The following is a 21137-nucleotide window of genomic DNA, read 5'->3' as shown; positions in this document are numbered from 1 at the left end:
CCCTAAAATTAAAGATTTGCATGATTTCTTGCATAAATATTTCATAATGCAATCCACTTTAAAATAATTTTAATTAAAATATTTCTGTATTTCATTGAACATCTTAATTTTGATCTGATACTTATTTAGTTCTGATTAAGATATGTAAATGATGGTTAAACATCTTGCACAATGCGAGGCTAATTCGACTAACGAGAGTATTGTCCGATCGTAAGCAGCAAGGGAGTTGAATCTGTTCTTTGGTGTTTGGAGGAATTAGGGGTGACCTTATTCAGAATTCTAAACATCTCAATGGAAAATGACTGTGAAGATGTTGACATGTTTCCATTTGTACCTGAGTCTTGAACATGTGGATAATACACAAAATACTGGAGTAACTCAGCGGGTCAGAGCAGCATCTCTGGAGAAAAGGAATAGGTGTCCAGAACAAGGGGTCACAGTTTAAGGATAAGGGGGAAATCTTTTAGGACCGAGATGAGGAAAACCTTTTTCACACAGAGAGTGGTGAATCTCTGGAATTCTCTCCCGCAGAAGGTAGTTGAGGCCAGTTCATTGGCTATATTTAAGAGGGAGTTAGATGTGGCCCTTGTGGCTAAAGGGATCAGGGGGTATGGAGAGAAGGCAGGTACAGGATACTGAGTTGGGTGATCAGCCATGATCATATTGAATGGGCGGTGCAGGCTCGAAGGGCTGAATGGCCTACACCTGCACCTGTTTTCTATGTTTCTATGTAATGTTTCGGGTTGGAACCCTAGATACAAGATAAAGGGACACTGAGATGTGTAGGAATTTCCCATTGCGAAGGGTGGTGAATCTCTGGAATTCTGAACCCTGAAAAATTTGTTTGGCCTGAATTTTCTCCCCTTGTTCCATCCATTTGTTCAGAACAAATGTTGCTTGTTAGCTTCCTAAAACTTTCTTTTATTTGTGAATCGCTTTAGTCCTTGGTTCTTTTACACTCTTAAGCCTCTCATGGCTGCTTATAATTACTTACAGCAATGCTGAATTGTTTCCGTAATTAGTTTATGATGACAACCGATGGTTCAAAATATTTTGTATAGTATGATGATGTAATTAGAATCTGAGTTGTGCAGCACAGGAATGGGCCTTTCATCTCACCATGTCCATGCTGATTTTTGTTTCACATCTACACTTATCTAATTTGCCTGCATTATAAATGTCTCCTTCTATGCTTTGCCTATTACGTGCCTGTCTAAAATTACTTTAGAAATGTTATAATTGCATTTGATTCCGCGAGTTCCAGATATAAAGCCCTCTCGGGGGAGAGAAATAAACTTTCCCTCAGATCGCCGTTACAACTCCCTCTTCTCACCTTAAACCTATGTCTTCTCTTGTTTTGTACCTCTACCATGGAAAAAATATTTTGGCTATCCTGTCTGGATTTAATTTCTGATTTTCTATCTTACATACTTCTCTCAGGTCAATCCTTAACATTCTCACTCTCATTCCCACAAATTCTATCTGCCTGTGCGCCGCCCAACTTTCCATCTCATCTATATCCTGCTGTAACCTTGGACAAACCTCCTCGCTCTCCATAAACCACCAATTTTCATGTCATCTGCAAGCTTACTTCCTATATTGTGATCCAAGCTGTTATCACCAAACAACGGAAATCCCAGCTCTGATCCCTGTGGTACCACAATAATCACAGATTTCTCATCCGAAAAACATCCTTCCATCAATGCCTCCTATTTAAATCCATCTGGCTAGCCCACCTTGGATTGTATGTGCCTAAATCTTCTGCACTTGCCTACCATGTGAGACCTGATAAAATTAATACCCTAGTAATGTACTAAAATGATTAGTAGAATCCAGTTAAAGCCACTGCTCATTTTCCAAAATTGTCATAAACCTCAACTAAAATATACTCTCATAGAATTATTCAGTTAATTCAGTACTCTAATCATTGTATAACATTTAGCTCTGTATTAAACATTAAGTTAAATTTCCAATTACATACTTTAGAGTGAGTTTTTATAAATACGCAAGTTTCACTGAAAGATTAGGAGGTTTATTTAACATAGGCAAGTGGGGTTAATATAGATGGCATGATCGTCGGCGCAGACACGTTGGATGGAAAAGGGCATGTTTCTGTGTTGTACAACTCTTTGGAGTATTTAGTAGTGAAAGGGAACGCTGTTTTAACCCATAGTTTACTCCATCCATTACCTGATGTAAGTAAAATGAACCAAACTTCCTTATAACTTTTCAATGTGAAAGGATTAATTTCCCCCTATATTTACATTGGTAATTGCAAAGGTAGAACACTTACCTTTTTGTCCAGGCGTTACAGTTTATTAATGGGTTTGCAGGTTAAATGACAAATCTGCCACTCCTGCAAAAATACTGAAATAATATCAATACATAAATCAGTATTGGTATTAATTGTCTCTGGAATACCAGTGATGTTAATTTAGTTTTGTTACTGCAAGCTTTTAAAATTTAAAGCCAGCCAGCTGCAAGGTGTTTTAGCCCAGTCAGAAACTAACACCTTACCTTGGGGAAGCCACAAGGTAGCGATGGTCACTAGGGTGCAATCAGTCTATATTGTGTCTGTGTTCATGCTGTCTTTCTGAATGCCGTGTCTTCCTGTGGCACAAAACTGATTGAGGATGACTGGTTCTTTCCTGGCTGCTCTGATCCAGCTTTGGTCTCAGAACTGCAGGAGCTGGAGGAGGAACTGGGGGATCTTCAGAGACGAGGACAGGATCAAGGATGGACAAAGCAGACCTCGGATGGCCAAAAGCTTAGGGTATGTGATCAGTCTGACACTTTCAGTTTAAACTTTGATTTTATACATCTGTGGGAAATTTAATGCTTGAGTTTGCTCGACATTTTACGCTGTTATTAATTTTAAGCTTTGCCACGGTTGAATTTTTTTTTTTTTGGGGGGTGGGGGGGGGGGGGGGGGGGGGGGGGGGGGGGTGGCACAGTGGCACAATGGTAGAGTTGCTGCCTTACAGCACCAGACACTCGGGTTCGATCCTGACCACGGGTGCTCTCTGTACCGAGTTTGTTTGTTCTCCCCATGACCACGTGGGTTTTCTCTGGGTGCTACTGTTTCCTCCCACACTCCAAAGGCATACAGGTTTGCAGGTTAATTGGCTTCGGTAAAAATTGTAAATTGTCCCTAGTGTGCAGGATAGTGTCCGGGGTGATCGCTGGTCGGCCTGGACTCATTGGGCCGAAGGGCCTGTTTCCCTGCTGCATCTCGAAAGTCTAAAGCCTTCAGTAGTTTTGAGAAGGTAAATATATACTGAGATTTGCTAAACTGAAAAAGCCTTCAACTCAATTTTCAGTGCCATTACAAGTTGGACTGAGATGGATGGCCTCACACAATGTGAAAGCATTATATCATGCACATGTTCAATTTCTAATATTAAAAGTAAAATGACAAAACAATACTGACAGAAATATACTTTTGGAAATCACTGTCAAATCTGGAAAGGACAACAATATTTGTCATTTTACAGAATTTACCCCTTTTTATTACAAACATTTGAATAGTTCAACATAAAGATCAGTTTTGGACATGATGGGCCAAATGACAGCTTCTGTGGTTGTGACAACCTGACCAATTTTAATTCCCATTTTTCATGTTTGGTGTTAATACTCATTGGGTTCCATCCAGTGTGCACAGTATCTCTGTCTCTGTTACTACCAATAATTTACGGATCTGTATTCTTCAAGGGAAGTATTTAAAATACATCAAAGCAAATTAGTAGAGCGTTTGTGAATTCATTTTAGCTTGATACCAAGTAACTGAGCTTGGGAAATTTAAAGGGTTGATAATAGCGCAGAGGATTATTGGGACACATCTACCAGCCTTGGAGGGCATCTACCACACACGGTGCCTCAGGAAGGCTGTCAGCATCCATAAAGACTCCTCACACCCTTGTAACGGACTGTTCGAACTACTTCCCTCCGGCAGACGTTACAAGGCCTTCTACGCCCGAACCTCCAGACTCAGAAACAGCTTCATTCCCAGAGCTATAGCGGCTCTGAACCGGCCCTGCCGAGTGCCCCCCATCCCCCCTGGACTGTCTCCCTCGGATGGTCACGTCACACAGCTTATTTATTTATTTTACTTTTCTTTTACATCGGTTGGAAGCTGCATACTAAATCTCATTGCACTGATGTGCAATGACAATAAAATATATTATTATTATTATTATTATACAGCAACTTTGTGGTACAACTGTATTGTGGATTCATGTGCAAGGAAGTAAACGTTTCTATTTTGTTTAGGATATTATTATTTATGAAAATGAAGAGAAAGAGCACTTTGAAAAGTCCGGCATTAACGTGGATTACAATGATGCAACCGATGGGGAGAATTTGGGAGGTTTGTGGCCAGAGTACAGTTCCGATCATACAGGTGTGATACCCACTAGACGGATTTTGAAAGCATGCACTGCACATGAATTTTGTGGTGCTTTTTATTTAATCTTTGCATTTATTTAAATAACCCATTTTGTTTATTGGCACATTCTAACCCAAGTCAGCACTATTTGGATTTTTGTTTTCTCCCCCCTCTCCAAATTGTCCCGTTGAATAATTTGCAATTCTAAATAAACATGTGCGTGCTGGAAGAACTGGCTAGTTGTCATTTCAAGGTATCATCTGCATCGCTGTTCATTTTTCGTATTAGCACCCAAACTGGCTTTAAAGCTGCAAGGCAGGGGAGTTGAGAATTAATCCAAAACTGACTATAATTTTTACACTCAGTTGGTACAAAGTTAGAAGTAAAAAATAGATTAGTGAATATATAGTTTGCGCTGCTATTGTAAAGGTATCTGGTAGAGAAAGTTTATGGATGTACAGCCAGATGGTTAAGTTGTAGCCCAAATGACATTAGAAGTAATCTGCTCTTAAGATGCTATCATTTCATTAGAAAGTAGCTATTTGAATATTTGTCTTCACGTCATCAAAAGTGCAAATAAATGTGACCCAGGCATTTCTTTAAATCTGCACACATTACTGGTATTGACAACTTTGTGGGTAGTAGCCACGTTGTCTTGCCTAATTTCTTCCCATTGATGTTAAGATATGGAGAAGTGACAAGAAAGCACAATACATTTTCAGAGTTAAAGTCGTTTTTAAGTGAGGGATTGCTCATTGAATACGCACGATCCTCTGGCTGATTATCTATTTTTCTGCTAATATCATATTCTGCATTTCTGAGCCCTTTATTATTTCCCAGTTTATCTTTTTTCTGTACATTAATTATGTCTTATGGAATCTGCAATTAACTGGAAGGGTTCACCTGCTTCTTTGCTTTTTCATCCTTGCCATCTCCTTTGCTTAAATGTGCTATCACCTTTTCCTTAATTATAATTCATGTTTCTTAGAGAGCTGCAGATTGGACTGCAGATGTCACTAATCTCGATGGGTGCCTTACTTATATAATTATAGTCATAGACTCGTACAAGACAGAAATGCCCCCTTGGTCCACATATCCACGCCAAACATTCTGCCCAACCACACTAATTCATTTGACACTGATTCTTTCTACATTTTACCCAACTGTCTAAATAGCTCTTAAACATTGTAATTGTGTCTGATTCTACCACCACCTCTAGCAGTGCATTCCAATTATCAACTACTTTTTGCAATTAACTTGCCCCTTTTATCCCTTCTAAAACTCTGCCCTTTTTGCTTAAACTTTTGCCCTCTTGTTTTTAATACCCCGACTGGGATACCAAGACCCTGTGAAGTAAGACCACACATGCCTCTAAAATGGGGGTAAAGCATAATCCAAGGCTCCATTTCTCAGTGCAAAACCATTTCTGCCTTCTGATTCCAATCCCCCCTGTTTTCACACACGATAAATATTGGAAGCTGTTCAGAGAAGATTGTTAGACTAATATCTGGAATTGTTGGACAGGGCATGCATGTAGAGTTACAAAGATTGAGAGGCAGTTTGATTGAAACTTGAGAGAAAGTCTAGAACTCGGAGCCATTGTTTAAAAATAAGGAGAGGAGGTGATTTTTTTCCTGAGGGTGTGAATCATTGGAACTCTTATCCTTAAAGCAAAGTAGATGCATTATTTGAATGTTTTTATTAATGGCTTTAGGACGGAGAGATTCTTGATAAACAAGAGAATAAAAGCTTATGTTTATAGGGAGGAATGCAAGGTTGAAGTCAATATTAGCTCACGCATGATCATTAGGAGGCTTGCTCGTTTACATTTGATCTCAAAAAGATCTAAACTATCCAATTCATAAGAAGGGTCCTCATCCAAAATAACCTATAACAAGAGAAATCGAATATAGGAGCAAAGAGGTCCTTCTGCAGTTGTACAGAGCCCTAGTGAGACCACACCTGGAGTATTGTGTGCAGTTTTAGTCCCCTAATTTGAGGAAGGACATTCTTGCTATTGAGGGAGTGCAGCGTAGGTTTACAGGGTTAATTCCTGGGATGGCGGGACTGTCATATGCTGAGAGAATGGAGCAGCTGGGCTTAAACACTCTGGAGTTTAGAAGGATGAGAGGGTATCTCATTGAAACATATAAGATTGTTAAGGGCTTGGACACACTAGAGGCAGGAAACATGTTCCCGATGTTGGGGGAGTCCAGAACCAGGGGCCACAGTTTAAGAATAAGGAGTAAGCCATTTAGAACGGAGACAAGGAAACACTTTTTCTCACAGAGAGTGGTGAGTGTGGAATTCTCTGCCTCAGAGGGAGGTGGAGGCAGGTTCTCTGGATGCTTTCAAGAGAGAGCTAGATAGGGCTCTTAAAAATAGCGGAGTCAGGGGATATGGGGAGAAGGCAGGAACGAGGTACTGATTGGGGATGATCAGCCATGATCACATTGGCTCAAAGGGCCGAATGGCCTACTCCTGCACCTATTGTCTATTGTCTAAAATATCGCCTGCCCATTCCCTCCACAGATCCCACCTGACCCACTGAGTTCCTCCAGCACCTTGTGTTTTGCTTGGGTAAACTATCTGCTTGTCTGCCTCAAGCATCTTCGTCACCTGCAGTATGAACATTCAGAGTAGTTTTTGCCTCGTGTATATAACACTCAACATTTCTTTTTTTTAAAAATCATTTTGCAGCTTCTGGAACTCTTCTCAGCAACTACCCCTGCTTTGCCCAATGTTTTCAAAGGTCCCTTGAGTCTGTCCATCGCTCTTCCTGCTTTGCCATTAAATATGCCATTGTTACTCATGTTAAAAAAAAACGGAGTCTCGTCCTTCCACGTACTATCTCAGTACCTCCTTACAGTTTCTTGTCCTTTAATGGTTTTTTGCTATCCAAATCCATGCTGTCCCAGAGGGATTAAGAGCATGTTTATGAGGATTTGTAATCTTTTACCAGAGCTGAAAATTTCACAATGAAAGGTTATTGAAGTGAAATATTAGATCTTCAATTCTTTCTTCACGTGCTACATGCGAGTTTTACGCGACGCCTGTTTTTATTCCAAAATTCTAGCGTGTGAAGTAATTTTATTTCATGCCCCTCTTCCCCATCACTCTGGTCTCCACCACCAAGTCCTCTCCCTTCAGCTGTTTATTTTTTGCCATGATTTTTCATTCTACTTGCTTACTGCTTTCCTGCACTATGTATGTTTTTGTTTGTTTCACTGTCTGGCCTTTCATTCTCTCCTTCAATGTGTGGGAAGGAAGTGCGGATGCTGGTTTAAACCGCAGATACACACAAAAAGCTGGGGTAACTCAGCAGCTCGGGCAACATCTCTGCAGAGAAGGAATATCTGATGTTTCTGATCGAGACCCTTCTTCTCACCCAAAACGTCACCTATTCCTTTTTTCCAGAGATGCTGCCTGACCCACTGAGTTACCCCAGCCTTTTGTGTCTATCTTTGCTCTCCTTCAACCCTTGCCCCTCACTCAACCTTAAGCAGGAAGACAATATTCTGTCTGAAATCTAGAGTTTTGAGAGGAATCTGCTGATGTTCAGTGCGATGCATCACTTAAAGCCATGTTGCGTAGGCTCGAGGGTTATTAAAACATTACATTGAAATTAACTTGCATGTTTGCGTTCAAGCCAAAGGTAGACACAAAATGCTGGAGTAACTCAGTGGGTGAGGCGGCATCTCTGGAGAGAAGGAATGGGCGACGATTCAGGTCGAGACCCTTCTTCAGTCTGTGTCTATCTTCAATTTAAGCCAGCATCTGCAGTTCTTTCTTACACATTCTGCGTTTTAGCCATCTACAAAGCCAGATTCGGGGTTTTAAAAATCTAATTTCATATTATTTTACTCATGAGCTTAATATATATACAGACCGGATTTTGCTCTCAGCATGGTGCCAGTCATTCATTACACTCAAATTATTTAGGCTTTGGGTTTGTAGGTCAATTGGTCTATAAATTGCCCCTAATGTGTAGGGAGTGTGTAGAACAGGTCGCTAGTCAGTGTGGACTCAATGGGCCGAAGGACCCGATTCCATGAGATATCCCAAACTAAACTAAACCAAACCTTTATTTTGAATTTACTGAAGTGCCCTCTGCTGTTGCTTTTTGGGATCTGCATGATTTGGCCAAGTAGCTATTGTGTGCATCCAATCAGATTGAAAATATATTTAATATTGTGGCTCCAATTAGTCAAATTTGAAACAAAAGTCAAAATAAAGGAAAAGAAAAAAGTGATTCAGGAAGAAATGAAAGCTAACGAAGAAAAAGTATGAAGAACATTTGAAAAAAAGAGAAGAGGGGGTGGGGGGGGAGGACAAAGTGCTGGAGTAACTCAGAAGGTCAGGCAGCATCTCTGGAGGATGTGGAAAGATGATGTTCTTCCGACTGATTGAAGTAAGGGGGAGAAATTGGAACAGCCGCTTGGTGGGGCAAAGCCTGGCAAGTGATAAGTAGATGCACGGGAGGATAATTTTTTTATTGGCAGATGAGTGAACAAAGAAAGGCCAGAGATGGAAAGGAGACTAAAGGGTGTAAAATAACGAGAGCCAAGGAGTGAAATGTGGAGTCAGAGGATGGGATGAAATGGAAAGGAGTGTGCAATACCCAGGTACACACACACAAATATAGGTGTGTGTGTGTGTAACTGTGGGGGGATCAGGGAAGTGAGGGAGGAATGTTGTGGGGGTTGGTTGCTACCTGGGGGGGGGGGGGGGGGAAAATAGGAGATTTGCATTCTGTTGGGCTGTAAGCTACCCAAGTGGAACTGTTCCTCCGCTTTATGATATGGCCTCACTATGGCAATGGAGGAGGCCCAGGATAGAGAGGTTGGGAAGGGAAATTAAAATGGTTAGCAACCAGGAGATTCAACAGGCCTAGACAGACCTAAAGAAAAAATCTGACTTCCAATCTTCCCCTAAAATCTAAAGGAGACAAGACTGTTTAATTGTCATATGTACTGGCAATGAAATAAATGAAATTCTCCATTGCAACAGCATAATTGGCTTGTAAACACAATACACAGATAATAGATAGTAAATAAAAATCCAAGAAATTAATAACGTCAATACCAGTGCAAAAAACTCCCCAAAATATTTAGTGCAATCAAAGAGAGTCCATAGGGTGACACAGTGGTGCAGCAGTAAAGTTTCTGCCTTGCAGCGAAGGAGACCCGGTTTCACTCCTGACTACGGGTGCTGTCTGTACGGAGTTCGTACGTTCTCCCCGCTAGTTGGTGGGTTTTCTCCAAGATCTTCAGTTTCCTCCCACACTCCAAACATGTACAGGTGTGTAGGTAGATTGGCGTGGTGACTGTAAAAAATGTCCCTAGTGTGTGTAGTGATAGTGTTAATGTGCGGGGTCACTGGTTGGCGTGGACCCGGTGGGCCAAAGGGCCTGTTCCATGCTGTATCTCTGAACTAAACTAAATGCATAGTTGGGATTAGTGTGTAGTATTCAAGAGCCTGATGGATGAGGAAAGAGGTCAGCAGTCAATTGAGTTTGATCTCTGTTATGGGCCTGTCCCACTTACACGGCTTTTACACGACTGTCGGCACCCGTCATAAGTCGCCAAAAATTTTCAACATGTTGAAAATCCAGCGGAGTATGGTCGTGCCATACAGCCTGTATGGTCGTGAGAGGTCTCCAAAGGGTCGTAGAGTCTTTCTGCTTGTTGCTGAATTTTCAACATGTTGAAAATTTTCGATGACCTTTGATGGGTGCCGACAGTCGCCGAAAAAGTTGCGTAAGCCCTTTAATGTTTCTGTTCAGTGGCATGGACAACTCCCAGCTTTATCTGGTGAGTTTAGATTTTCTATCGTTCAGGATAATAATGTAATTTTGCATCTTCATGCATTTAAACGCAGCTTTCTAGGGAGCTAATGATAAAGTTAACTTTTGGAACAGCAGAGCAGCTCAGATGACTACTTCCTGATTTCCATGTTTATCTCTGTGGAAGTTAGGGTCCAGTGTATATTCAAAATTCTGCATTAATTCTGCAGCAAAATCCGGAGCAAGAAATTTAAATTAAAAACTAACGTCAGCATATCTTTCAAAGTTGATGTCTTTCAAGTGTTTTACTAACTTACAGTGCACCGTGATGACATTCAGTTTAGTTTTTATTTTAATAGCATTGCAACTTATTTATTATCGTGCAGGACTGAGGGCAGTTGTCAACGAGTTGGAAGTGGAGAGGAACAGACTGCAAGAGCAAATCCTGGTCTTGGAAGAACGCTGTCAAGATCTGGAGGACAGAGCACAGCTCCATGCCAGAGTAGAATTCCACCAGGTAAGGTGGACTGTTCAAAGTAGTTTAATATAACAATAATCTAATATTAACCAGGACAGGCAGCATCACTGGGAAGGAATGGGTGACGTTTTGAATGGGTCGAGAAGGGTCTCGACCCGAAATGTCACCCATTCCTTCTCTCCAGAGATGCCGCCTGTCCCGTTGAGTTACTCCAGCTTTTTGTGTCTGTCTTCGGTTTAAACCAGTATCTGCAGTTCCTTCCGACACATCTAATATTAACCGTTGTGTTTAAAGTATTAAAAAAGTAGCTACTAATCTACTAATATGTGTGGACTTTTGGTTTCTTGTGCTTGACAGAAATTTCTAATTATTCTTTGTTATGGTGATCTCATTTTTTGTTAAATTACAAGCTTCCGCTCATTTAAGATGCTGACTAAAATTTGTTAGACGGATATTTGATTAATTTTTGTTCAATTACACCTATTATTGAGAAATTTGGTTCCCCTGACTTACAGGATAGGTTTTGTGTGGACAGATGACAAGTGAGTCTCTGTCATCTGTCCATGGTGAAGATAATGAAATTGGGGGAGGGGGGGAGAGCAGGAGAAAGCCAATTTGGTCCCTTAAACCAGCTCCACTACTCATCAAGGTAATGGCTGGTCTATTTAAATACCATTTTCCTGCATATCCTCATATCCTTTGATTCTCTTAATCTCTCTAAACCCATTCTCCTTTTTTAATCAAATTGGTGAATGACCCTTTCCAGCCCTTGAGAAAGAGAGTTCTAAAAAATCACCACCCTTTGTGTGAAGGAATTTTCATCAAAACTACTGATTGAAAATTCTATGCCTGCCACTTCCATTATATGTGGTCTTCTCAAAGTTTATTGTTACAATATAAGATCAAAACTTTTAAGTCAATCCTCTTGAGTTTGAACTTTTGAATCGTGTTTAATCTTTTCAATGCAAAAAAAAAACTTCACTTCAGGATTTTGTAACAGAGCCTTTTAATACAGGTGGCCTTTGGTGTCTGTGAAGAGGGGCTGCTTCTGAGGGTTCCCCAGGTGTGTGTTTGCCCATGATTCACTTTTGATGTGAAAAGCAACCGCTGCAATGTGTTGTTAGTTGTATAATGTTGGGTTAGATTTCCATTTGTGTGTGTGTGTGCGTTTATACTTTATAAACTAAGATTTACTTTTGTGTAGCTCGGTTCTGTTAAGTATTAGTCAAGAATGATCAAGAAAAATAACACTTGGAAATTAGTTTTCAGTGATGGCAAAAACATACAGTCAGAAAGATGATGTAATGCACACCTGAGATGTTTCCTCTTCTTGTGCTACGCATATGATTCCTAAAGTTAGAGCCCCTTCAAAAATCCAGATGCTCAAAGCTGCTCATTTTTGAACCTGGAGAGTTCCCTGCAATGTAATCAAATCAGTAGGTCATGGAATGTACCTGAAAGGAGGAAGGAAAGGAGGTAGTGTCGGGAGGGTATTCTGAAGTATTGAGATTTGGCACTTGTTGACATGGTCACCAGAAATACCAATTAAATTAAAGATGAGCAGAAAGCCAACATAGGACTGTTACCATGCTGTATGTCTCTATGGACAAGTGGTGATATCTCTGAGAATTTGAGGTAGACAAAAAATGCTGGAGTAACTCAGCGGGACAGACAGCATCTCTGGAGAGAAGGAATGGCCGATGTTTCGGGTCGAGACCCTTCAGTCTGATGTCAAGTGGGCGGGACAGATAGAATTTAGATGGAGACAGTAAGACTGGTGGGAGAACTGGGAAAGGGGGGGGAGGGATGGAGAGAGATGGAGGGGATGAAGAGAGATGGACAGCAAGGGCATTTTGATGTTAGAGAAGTCAATGTTCATACTGCTGGGGTATAAGCTACCCAAGCAAAATATGAGGTACTGTTCCTCCAATTTACACTGGGCCTCACTGACAATGGAGGAGGCTCAGGACAGATTGGTGAGATTGGGAATGGGATTGTTGAAGTGCTGTGCAACCAGGAGATCAGGTAGCTTAAGGCAGACTGAGCGGAGGTGTTCAGCGGAACAATTGCCGAGCCTGCGCTTGGTCTTGCCGATGTACCGAAGTCGGGTAGATTAAGGCGGACCGAGTGGATCAGAGAATATGAGAGCAGGAGCAGTGTGCAAAATTAAGGAGAGCTGTGACATGGAAGGGTTTGAAAACTTGGAGCATTGTTTAACCAGAAAGTAATGTAGATCCACAAGTACTTGGTCTGGGCATGAGATGATTAACTCTAGGCTGCGAAGGGCTGGTAAGGTCAAACTCTGCTCTTTACGTTTTCAATGAGGCACATTTGCTTCATAATTATACGGTTGGGAGATGGGCAGAGAGAAGGGACACCATGTTGGAATTTTAGTAAACGCCAAAGGTTACAGAATGAGCATAGAAAATAGCATTGTTGGCAGTCTGGCTGGAACGTGATAGAAAAGAATAATGAAGCCTGGTGAATGATATTGTGGATGGTGATGAGGACACCTCGGAAGGATGTTATTTTATATCGGGTTTCAAAAATTACTGCTGGAAAAGGAAGGATAGAATCATTGTCATAAGGGTGCCAGTGGGGATGTTAGTCACATCTACTTATTGATGTGCCTGGGGTAGAAATCTATTTGGAGGGATTTGTACAAGGAAAAAGGTGGTTGGAAATGGCTTGGTGGTTCACAACAATGAAGGTGTGGAGGCATTGGTCGGGTCTTGGATCCTGGGCCAGGCTATATGATAAACAGCCAGAATAATAACAAGACCAGCTAAGTCTTGGAGATGAATAATATTTTTTGTATTTATTTCGTGCTTCAAATACGTATTTACCTCTGGGCAACTAGTTTTGCAAAACCAACACACACTAGGGACAAAATCTCTTGGTGAGCATGCCACGGAGTAAGCTCAATGCATGGTTCATTATTTCCGTACTGTTAGATGAAGTAGATAATCGATGTGGTTATGGCCACAGCATACATTTTGTTCCTGAGAATTCTAGCTAATTAAACCATCCAGATATTATAGCATTCTTTCCTTGCCAGTGGAATCAAGGAGAGGAACTATTATGAAGCCACAAATATTTAAGCTTATGTCTGGCCCTGCTATCCTGATAATTACATTTCCACCACTTCTATTTGCTTGTTTTCAGTTGTGTAAGGGCAAAGAAAGTGGACATGACCAAACATATTTCTCATAGTAAATTTGTAGCTGCAGCTAAATGACCACCTTGGTGTCAACTATGCTGCTGAACAGAACTATTTAGGTATTCATCTCTCTATAATAGTCATGTGTTGAAGCTGGATTTGTTCATCATTAAACAGATGTTGAGCCTTTGCAGAATGTGTACCTCTTTACTATGGCAGGTTCTGCTCATGGAAGCCAAAAAAATCTCTCTATTGCAAATGAATATGATGAGGTTCTTTAAAATTTGAATTGCATAGCATACCCAGTGCTTTCCAAGGATAAAATGTTCTGTGTTCACTTCTGTGCCGCATAAAATGTTTGAGAAGACACCTGTCAGCGAGAGACCAGAATGCAGAGTCAGTAGTGCTTGTAGGGATGTACTCCTTTTATTCGTGTTCCATTGCAACTTAGAAGGTGGTTATTCTACCCATTGTCTTTTACCTGGCTCTGGAGTGAATAACTCAATTTCTGAGCAAAATTCCATTTGCAGAAGGGTCCTGATCCGAAACGCCGTATATCCATGCCCTTGAGTGATGCTGCCTGACAAGCTGAGTTACTCCAGTGATTGTGTTCCATGCAAGATTCCAGTATCTGCAGTTCCTTGCATCTCAATTTCCCTGCAACCTATTCTTGGAACACATGCCTATCAACTCCACCCTGATTTTCCTTCCTTCCTTTCTATGTGATCATTTGTAGTAGGCTATTAACCCAAGCACCTGCCTGCCTGTGGGATATGGAGAAAACCAGAGCAGCTGGGGGAAACCTATGTGGCAACAGGGGAAATGTTTAAACTCCACACACCACCCGAGCTCAGGCAACCGCAAGAAATGCAACACCTGTCTCTTCACCTCCCCCCTCGACTCCATTCAAGGACCCAAGCAGTCGTTCCAGGTGCGACAAAGGTTCACCTGTATCTCCTCCAACTTCATCTACTGCATCCGCTGCTCTAGATGTCAGCTGATTTACATCGGGGAGACTAAGCGGAGGTTGGGCGATCGTTTCGCCGAACACCTCCGCTCAGTCCGCAATACCCTACCTGAACTCCCGGTGGCTTAGCACTTCAACTCCCCCTGCCATTCCCAATCCGACCTCTCTGTCCTGCGTCTCCTCCATTGCCAGAGTGAGCAACACCGGAAATTGGAGGAACAGCACCTCATATTCTGCCTGGGTTGCTTGCGTCCGGATGGCATGAACGTTGAATTCTCCCAATTTTGCTAGCCCTTGCTGTCTCTTCCCCTTCCTTAACCCTCGATCTATCTCCTCCCATCCCCCTGCCCTCGGGGTCCACCTCCTCCCTTTTTCCTTCCTTCTCCCCCCCACCCCCCATCAGTCTGAAGAAGGGTTTCGGCCCGAAACGTCGCCTATTTACTTCGCTCCATAGATGCTGCTGCACCCGCTGAGTTTCTCCAGCATTTTTGTGTACACCCGAGCTCAGGATTGAGTCTCAGTCATTGGAACTGTGAGGTAACAAAACTGCCTGCAGAGCCACTCTGAATAGACATCAATGAATGAAAAATCAAATGCATTGCCTCTTAAACTTTTTAAAGTTCTGCTAGACTTGAATGCTAGAATCTCTGGCCATTTTCAAAATGCAGAGTATTGATAAAAAGCAGTTGTTAGTGGAGTTGAGTGCCAATAGATTTAATCTTTGCCAGGCATCGATCTATTTTGAACACCAGTTGATATACAGGGATACATTGGAAAAAGAATAAATGTCAGTGTCCATCACCAACTAGACGTGTGACCACTAGATGCTGGAGGAGGTTTGATGAAAACTGAACTGTGTTTCTTTGTCATCGTCTATTTGTTTCGGCTTTTGCGGTGATGCTTCTTAAAAATTATATTTGCATTGTTCAGAATAGAATGGGAGTTCATCTTTAGTGACGTTGCTGAGAAATTTCACAAGAACTAATGCTCTACAAATTCATTAATGAACGTTCAACCAGTTTGACAGAACCTGTACTGTAGCTTTGACATCTTTTGACATTTTCAAAATAAAATGGGGGTAGAAGATTAAATGTTGAACTTGTTGCTGTGCCTCAAGTGTGACATAAAAACCAAGACCATTTGCTGTGAGTCTGCTGAATACTTTACCTTCCCTGACGCAGAATGAAGCTGAACAGTTACAAAATCAGCTGTCCCGCTTGCGAAGCCAGCAAAGCCGTGATTTTGACCAGCACCAGCAACTTGTTTCCGATCTGAAGGAGCAGTTAAATAGGTAGGAACATTATCTCTGTTTCATGTTGACAACAGTGGAGCAGTGCTCAATTTTGATTTGCATAATTTGAATATCAATTTTTTTCTCTCTTGGTTTTGGGAGACAGCCAACAACAGCATTGGCATTTTGTTGGGGATATGAGTCATCTCAGTCAAATCTAAGGAATCCATATGCCAAACATTTGTAGAAAGTGTGTGGGTTCCATCCTGTGTGGGTACAACAGCATATTTTTATTTTCTATGACATTGGAAGCCAGTTAGCCCACCAAGCCTTTGCTAGCTCTTGGAGTGATTCCATCAGTCCTATTCCCTTACTTCTTCCCCTATTATCTGTTCCGTCTCAAGTCTATCAGCTCCCACCTAATGTTCCTAACACCCACCTACAGTTGGTGGTAATTTAAAGCAGTCACTCGATCCACCAACCTGTATTTATATTGGACACTTCCATATGGAACGAGTTCCCATATGAAGCAGTAGAAGTAGGTACCATGGCAACATTTAAAAGGCATTTGGATAGGTACATGCATATGGGCCAGGTGCAGGCAAATTGGATGAACTGGTTTGGGTAATTTGGTCGTTGCAGATGAGTTGAGCTGAAGGGCGCAGTTATACTGTGCTACATAACTCTATGATTCTGACTGTGCCTGCTCAAAATGGGGGAGAAGCATTCAGGTACGCTCTAAGCACCTTTAATCTGTCCAATGGAAACTTACGGAGGTCAAATGCAAACAGCAGAAAGTGCACACAAACCAAACCATTTTTCCGGTGAAACACCAATGCCCTCACCTGTTGCATTCTGTCAAACTCTCATAAGACTTTGCAGCCATCTGTAACATGCAGAACGGGAGTGGAAGCAAGGCATCTTTCAACCCATCTTACTGCCTTAGAAGAACAGAAAACTTACCAGGGATCTTTGTACAGCATGTGGATATGCTGATCCATCAAAGATCATAGGACAGATTTTATTTTTCACAGTGCTGAGCCTTTGTTCACCACTTCAAACCTCCCCTTGGCCAATTTTGGGACAAGTTGTCAGTCATGTTAAAGTATAATGTTTGATAGAATTGAGATGATAGAATTGATTTGATAGAATTGTGCTGGCACCATTTGGTCAGTTAGTCGATCTCTCTTCTATACTCTGACTCGTCCCCATCAGTGATATGACCCACAACAGTGGTGTCGTCAGCGAACTTGATGATGGAGTTCGCAATATGACCGGCTACGCAGTCATGAGTATAGAGTGAGTACAGCAGGGGGCTGAGCACGCAGCCTTGAGGTGCTCCCGTGCTGATTGTTATCGAGGCTGACACATTTCCACCAAAAGTTACTTGTTTGCCAAGTGACAGTAATTTCCCATGAGCGTTCTGAACAGGGATTTAAGAAGCAGGTAGACCTTTTATGGATCTGCCATGTGGAAAATGTTTCCTCATTTAACAAGGGCAGCACAGTGGTGAAGTGGTCGAGTTGCTGCCTTGCAGCGCCAGAGACCCAGGTTCAATCCTGACTATGGGTGCTGCCTGTACAGAGTGTATACGTTCTCCCTGTTACTGCGTGGGGTTTCTCTGGTTCCCTCCCACACTCCAAAGATGTACATGTTTATAGGTTAATTTGCTTTGGTGAAATTGTAAATTGTCCCTATTTTATGTAGGATAGTGTCAGTGTACGAGGTGATCGCTAGTCGGTGCGGACTCGGTGGGCTGAAGATCCACACTGTATCCCTAAAGCCTAAAATAAATTTACTATGATATGGAATGTGCAGCCTCAAACTATAGTAGAAATAGTGTTAATTTTTTAAAGGGGATTAGATATATAAAGTGGAAAACGAGCTAAGGGAATATGATTATTGATAATTCTATCAAAGAGCTGATGGACATTGTAGGCATAATGGATGTTTTGATGAATATCTGTGTTACCTGATTCTCTTCCAGCAAATAAAGAAACCGTTTCTTCGCATTTTTTTTCTATGAAAATGCTGTATAATTTTGTAACGCACTAAATTTTTCCGCAAGTGGCGGCGCTGGTGAACGGCTGTGGCTCGCCTGTAGTCCGTTTGTTTTTACTTTTTGTGTTGTTTTTTTTTGTTTTGTTTAGCTAAGTTTTTTGGTTTTAGGTTGTGTTTGTGTGGGTGGGGTGGGGGGTTGAAACAGGGCTTGCTGTCTCTCCCTTTTTTGTCGTATCCCCCCTCTCTGCCTCCGTCTGCGCTGAGGCCTAATGGCGACACTGGCGACCTCGAGGCTCCGGAGGCAGCCTGTCAGGACTCACCCTGGGCTCGCTCCCATGAGGGCGGCCCAGCTCGGGGCTGGAACGGCGCTCCCGTGAGGGGCTGTGACGCTCCCGTGAGGGCGGCCTGGTGCGGGGCTGAGACGCACCCGTTGGGGCGGCCCAGCTTGAGATTAACGGTGCTCCCATGGGGGCTGCCTGCCGCGGGGCTGAGACGCTCACTTGAGGGTGACCCAGCTGAAACGGTGCTCACCGCGGTGGCTGAGACGGCATTCTGGCGGCGGCGGCCTGAGTCCGGGGGGTTCGGCCGAGGGCCACTGAACGACATCGTCAACAGCTGTGTCCGCTGGACTGGAGGGTGGCAGCTTCGACCACCCCGGGCCGCGGAGTTTGAACCGGCCCGTTCGCGGAGCTCGGTGAGCCGCGGGACTGATTTTACCATCGTCCGGTGGGGTATCGCCTCAGCGCAGAGGGAGAAGAGGAGGGAAGAGACGGCAGCCCTAAGATTTTTGCCTCCATCACAGTGAGGAGGTGCTTGGTGGACTCACTGTGGTTGATGTTAATTTGTGTTTACTGTCTGTTCTGTTGTTTATTATTGTATTATTGTATGTCTGGCTGCAGGTAACGGCATTTCGTTCAGACTTTAAGGTCTGAATGACAAATAAAAGATCTAATTCTAATTCTAAAAAATCTGGCACTTAATCTTGTTTCGGCTTTAGCTTCTCATTTTTCATTGTCCTCTGTAATGAAAGTTTGACTCAACTCAATGAAACTGATGTTAATCTCTAGAGTCAGCAACAGGAAAGACTACCTGGAAAGTTCACTTGCAGAAAAGGAACACGTGTTGGAAGAAAACTCAGCAAAGTTGCTGAAGTTGGATAAATGCAAGGAATCCTTGAAAGCCCGAGAAATAAGCAGCCAAGATTTGAGTGAAAAACTACTGAACACTGAAGAAAAAGTAAGCATTCCAAACACCTTCATGCTGCTGTGCAGGAAGGAACTGCAGATGCTGGTTTATTCCAAAGATAGACACAAAATGCTGGAGTAACTCAGCAGGTCGAGCAGCATCTCTGGAGAAAAGGAATAGGGGTCTCGACCTGAAACATCGCCTGTTCCTTTTCTCCAGAGATGCTGCCAGACCTGACTGAGTTACTCCAGCATTTTGTGTCCACCTTCATATTGATGTCCATTACACTGATGTCAGATTCAGGAGGTGACCATTTTATTTGAGGTCCATAAATGTTGTGTTTTATTTACATTTGGGCAAGCTACTCATAGTGCAAATAGACAAGAAGATGACTTGCATTCTTGAATTTATCTGCGCCATCTACTCTTACAATCCAGAGTCAGCATCCAGTTCACAAACTCTGCAACATCTTTTTACGTGAGGATGCTGTAATTGTTATATGGTTATATGATGCAGGATTGTAAAAGTATTTGTGCACTGCCGCTCCCTTTATTACCTACAAAACCAGCCTTTCTGTAATTTTATAATTCATAATATTCTTATTTAAGATTCAGCTGCAGAAAATTAATATTGGTTTATTATTGTTGCGCATCTGAGGTACGTAAAAAAACATTGTTTTTCGTGTTAACTGGACAGATCATACCATACACGAGTACAGCAGGTAGAGTAAAAGAGAAAATAAACAGAGTGCAGAACATAATGGTCCGGATATTGAGGTATTGATTTGTAAGCTTCAGTACCCACTCCGATAAGTAATGCAACTCTATACCTAGAATAGAATATACCTAGAATATACATACATTCTGAAGAAGGGTCTCGACCCGAAATGTCACCTACTTCCTTCCCTCCATAGATGCTTTTCTACCCGCTGAGTTTCTTCAGCATTTTTGTCTACCTTCTATACCTGGAATATGTGACTTTGAGACTCAAATCAATTCAAACACAGAAGACTCTTTTCTCTTAGTCCAATGCTCCAGAATGTAATTGTTTAAGAACCTAACTTTCCTCCATGTTAGGGTTTTCACCAACATGTCTAAAGTCGCAGAATCTTTTTCCACATTACTTCTAAAAATTGTGTTTGTTATTCTATGCATATTGTATGTAAAAATGAATGAATGATATTTAGGAATGCATTGTTTTCTTTTTAATAGTTGGGATGCATAACGACAAGATGCAGTGGTTTTGAAGTAGAATGTGCTGAGCTGAAAAATACTGTCCTGGACCTTTCAGAGAAATTATCTTCAACCAAAGAAAAAGTATGCATTTTTCAAAAAGGGACCATTTAAAAAAAAAAAACTCCAATTACTTTTACTCTCTGAACTTTAGTGCCAGACTAGCTGTTTTTCTGGACTATTGTATGTCGTTCTGCTAACATTTATAACTTGGATTTTCTTCAAATGTTTCAGGGTAGAAAAATTATGTTTCCAGTGAGCAAGGGATTACAGGAAAAAGGGACCTGTTAACTTTATAGGGAGTGCTGGCAATAAGGAGCAGGATGGGATTGTAGGATGGGAGCCCAGGTGAGTAGGAAGGGAAGGGGGCCCTCGTGAGTTATAAGTGAACGTGGGAATGGGGCCCCAGGGAGTAGGAAGGGTGCTAGGAATCGGGGCCCTGGCAAGTCAGAACGGGGGCATGGAGACAAGGCACTGGTGAGTAGGAAGAGAGTGTAGGAATGGGATCCCAGGAAGTAGAAAGGGAGCGTGGTAACGGGGTCCCAGGGAGTAGGAAGAGAGAGAGTGGGAACGGGATCCCAGGGAGTAGGGATGGAGCATGGGAACTGCGGATCATGTCTGTTTGGAAAGGAACTCGAATAATGTCACCTGTTCAGCCAGTTGAGCTACTGAGGTTTCCAAATAGTAGGAAAGGGAATTATCTGAGTTTTTCTT

At 42.2% G+C, this 21137-nt stretch overlaps 1 protein-coding gene across 1 annotated transcript in view; it reads left to right on the top strand.

Annotated features, from left to right (window-relative positions):
* Positions 1–21137, top strand: part of LOC129705602 (golgin subfamily B member 1-like) — a 74473-nt gene that overhangs the window by 29940 nt on the left and 23396 nt on the right. The window contains 7 exon segments of the mRNA XM_055649216.1: positions 2667–2773; positions 4270–4366; positions 10556–10686; positions 11663–11710; positions 15956–16065; positions 19074–19242; positions 20403–20507. Of these exon segments, the coding sequence (XP_055505191.1) occupies positions 2667–2773; positions 4270–4366; positions 10556–10686; positions 11663–11710; positions 15956–16065; positions 19074–19242; positions 20403–20507 (767 nt within the window).

The sequence above is a fragment of the Leucoraja erinacea genome, chromosome 18 (genome assembly GCF_028641065.1).
Source record: "Leucoraja erinacea ecotype New England chromosome 18, Leri_hhj_1, whole genome shotgun sequence".
Classification (NCBI taxonomy): domain Eukaryota; kingdom Metazoa; phylum Chordata; class Chondrichthyes; order Rajiformes; family Rajidae; genus Leucoraja; species Leucoraja erinaceus.
Note: the sequence above shows the minus strand (reverse complement) of the source record. Positions and strands in the feature narration are given on the sequence as shown.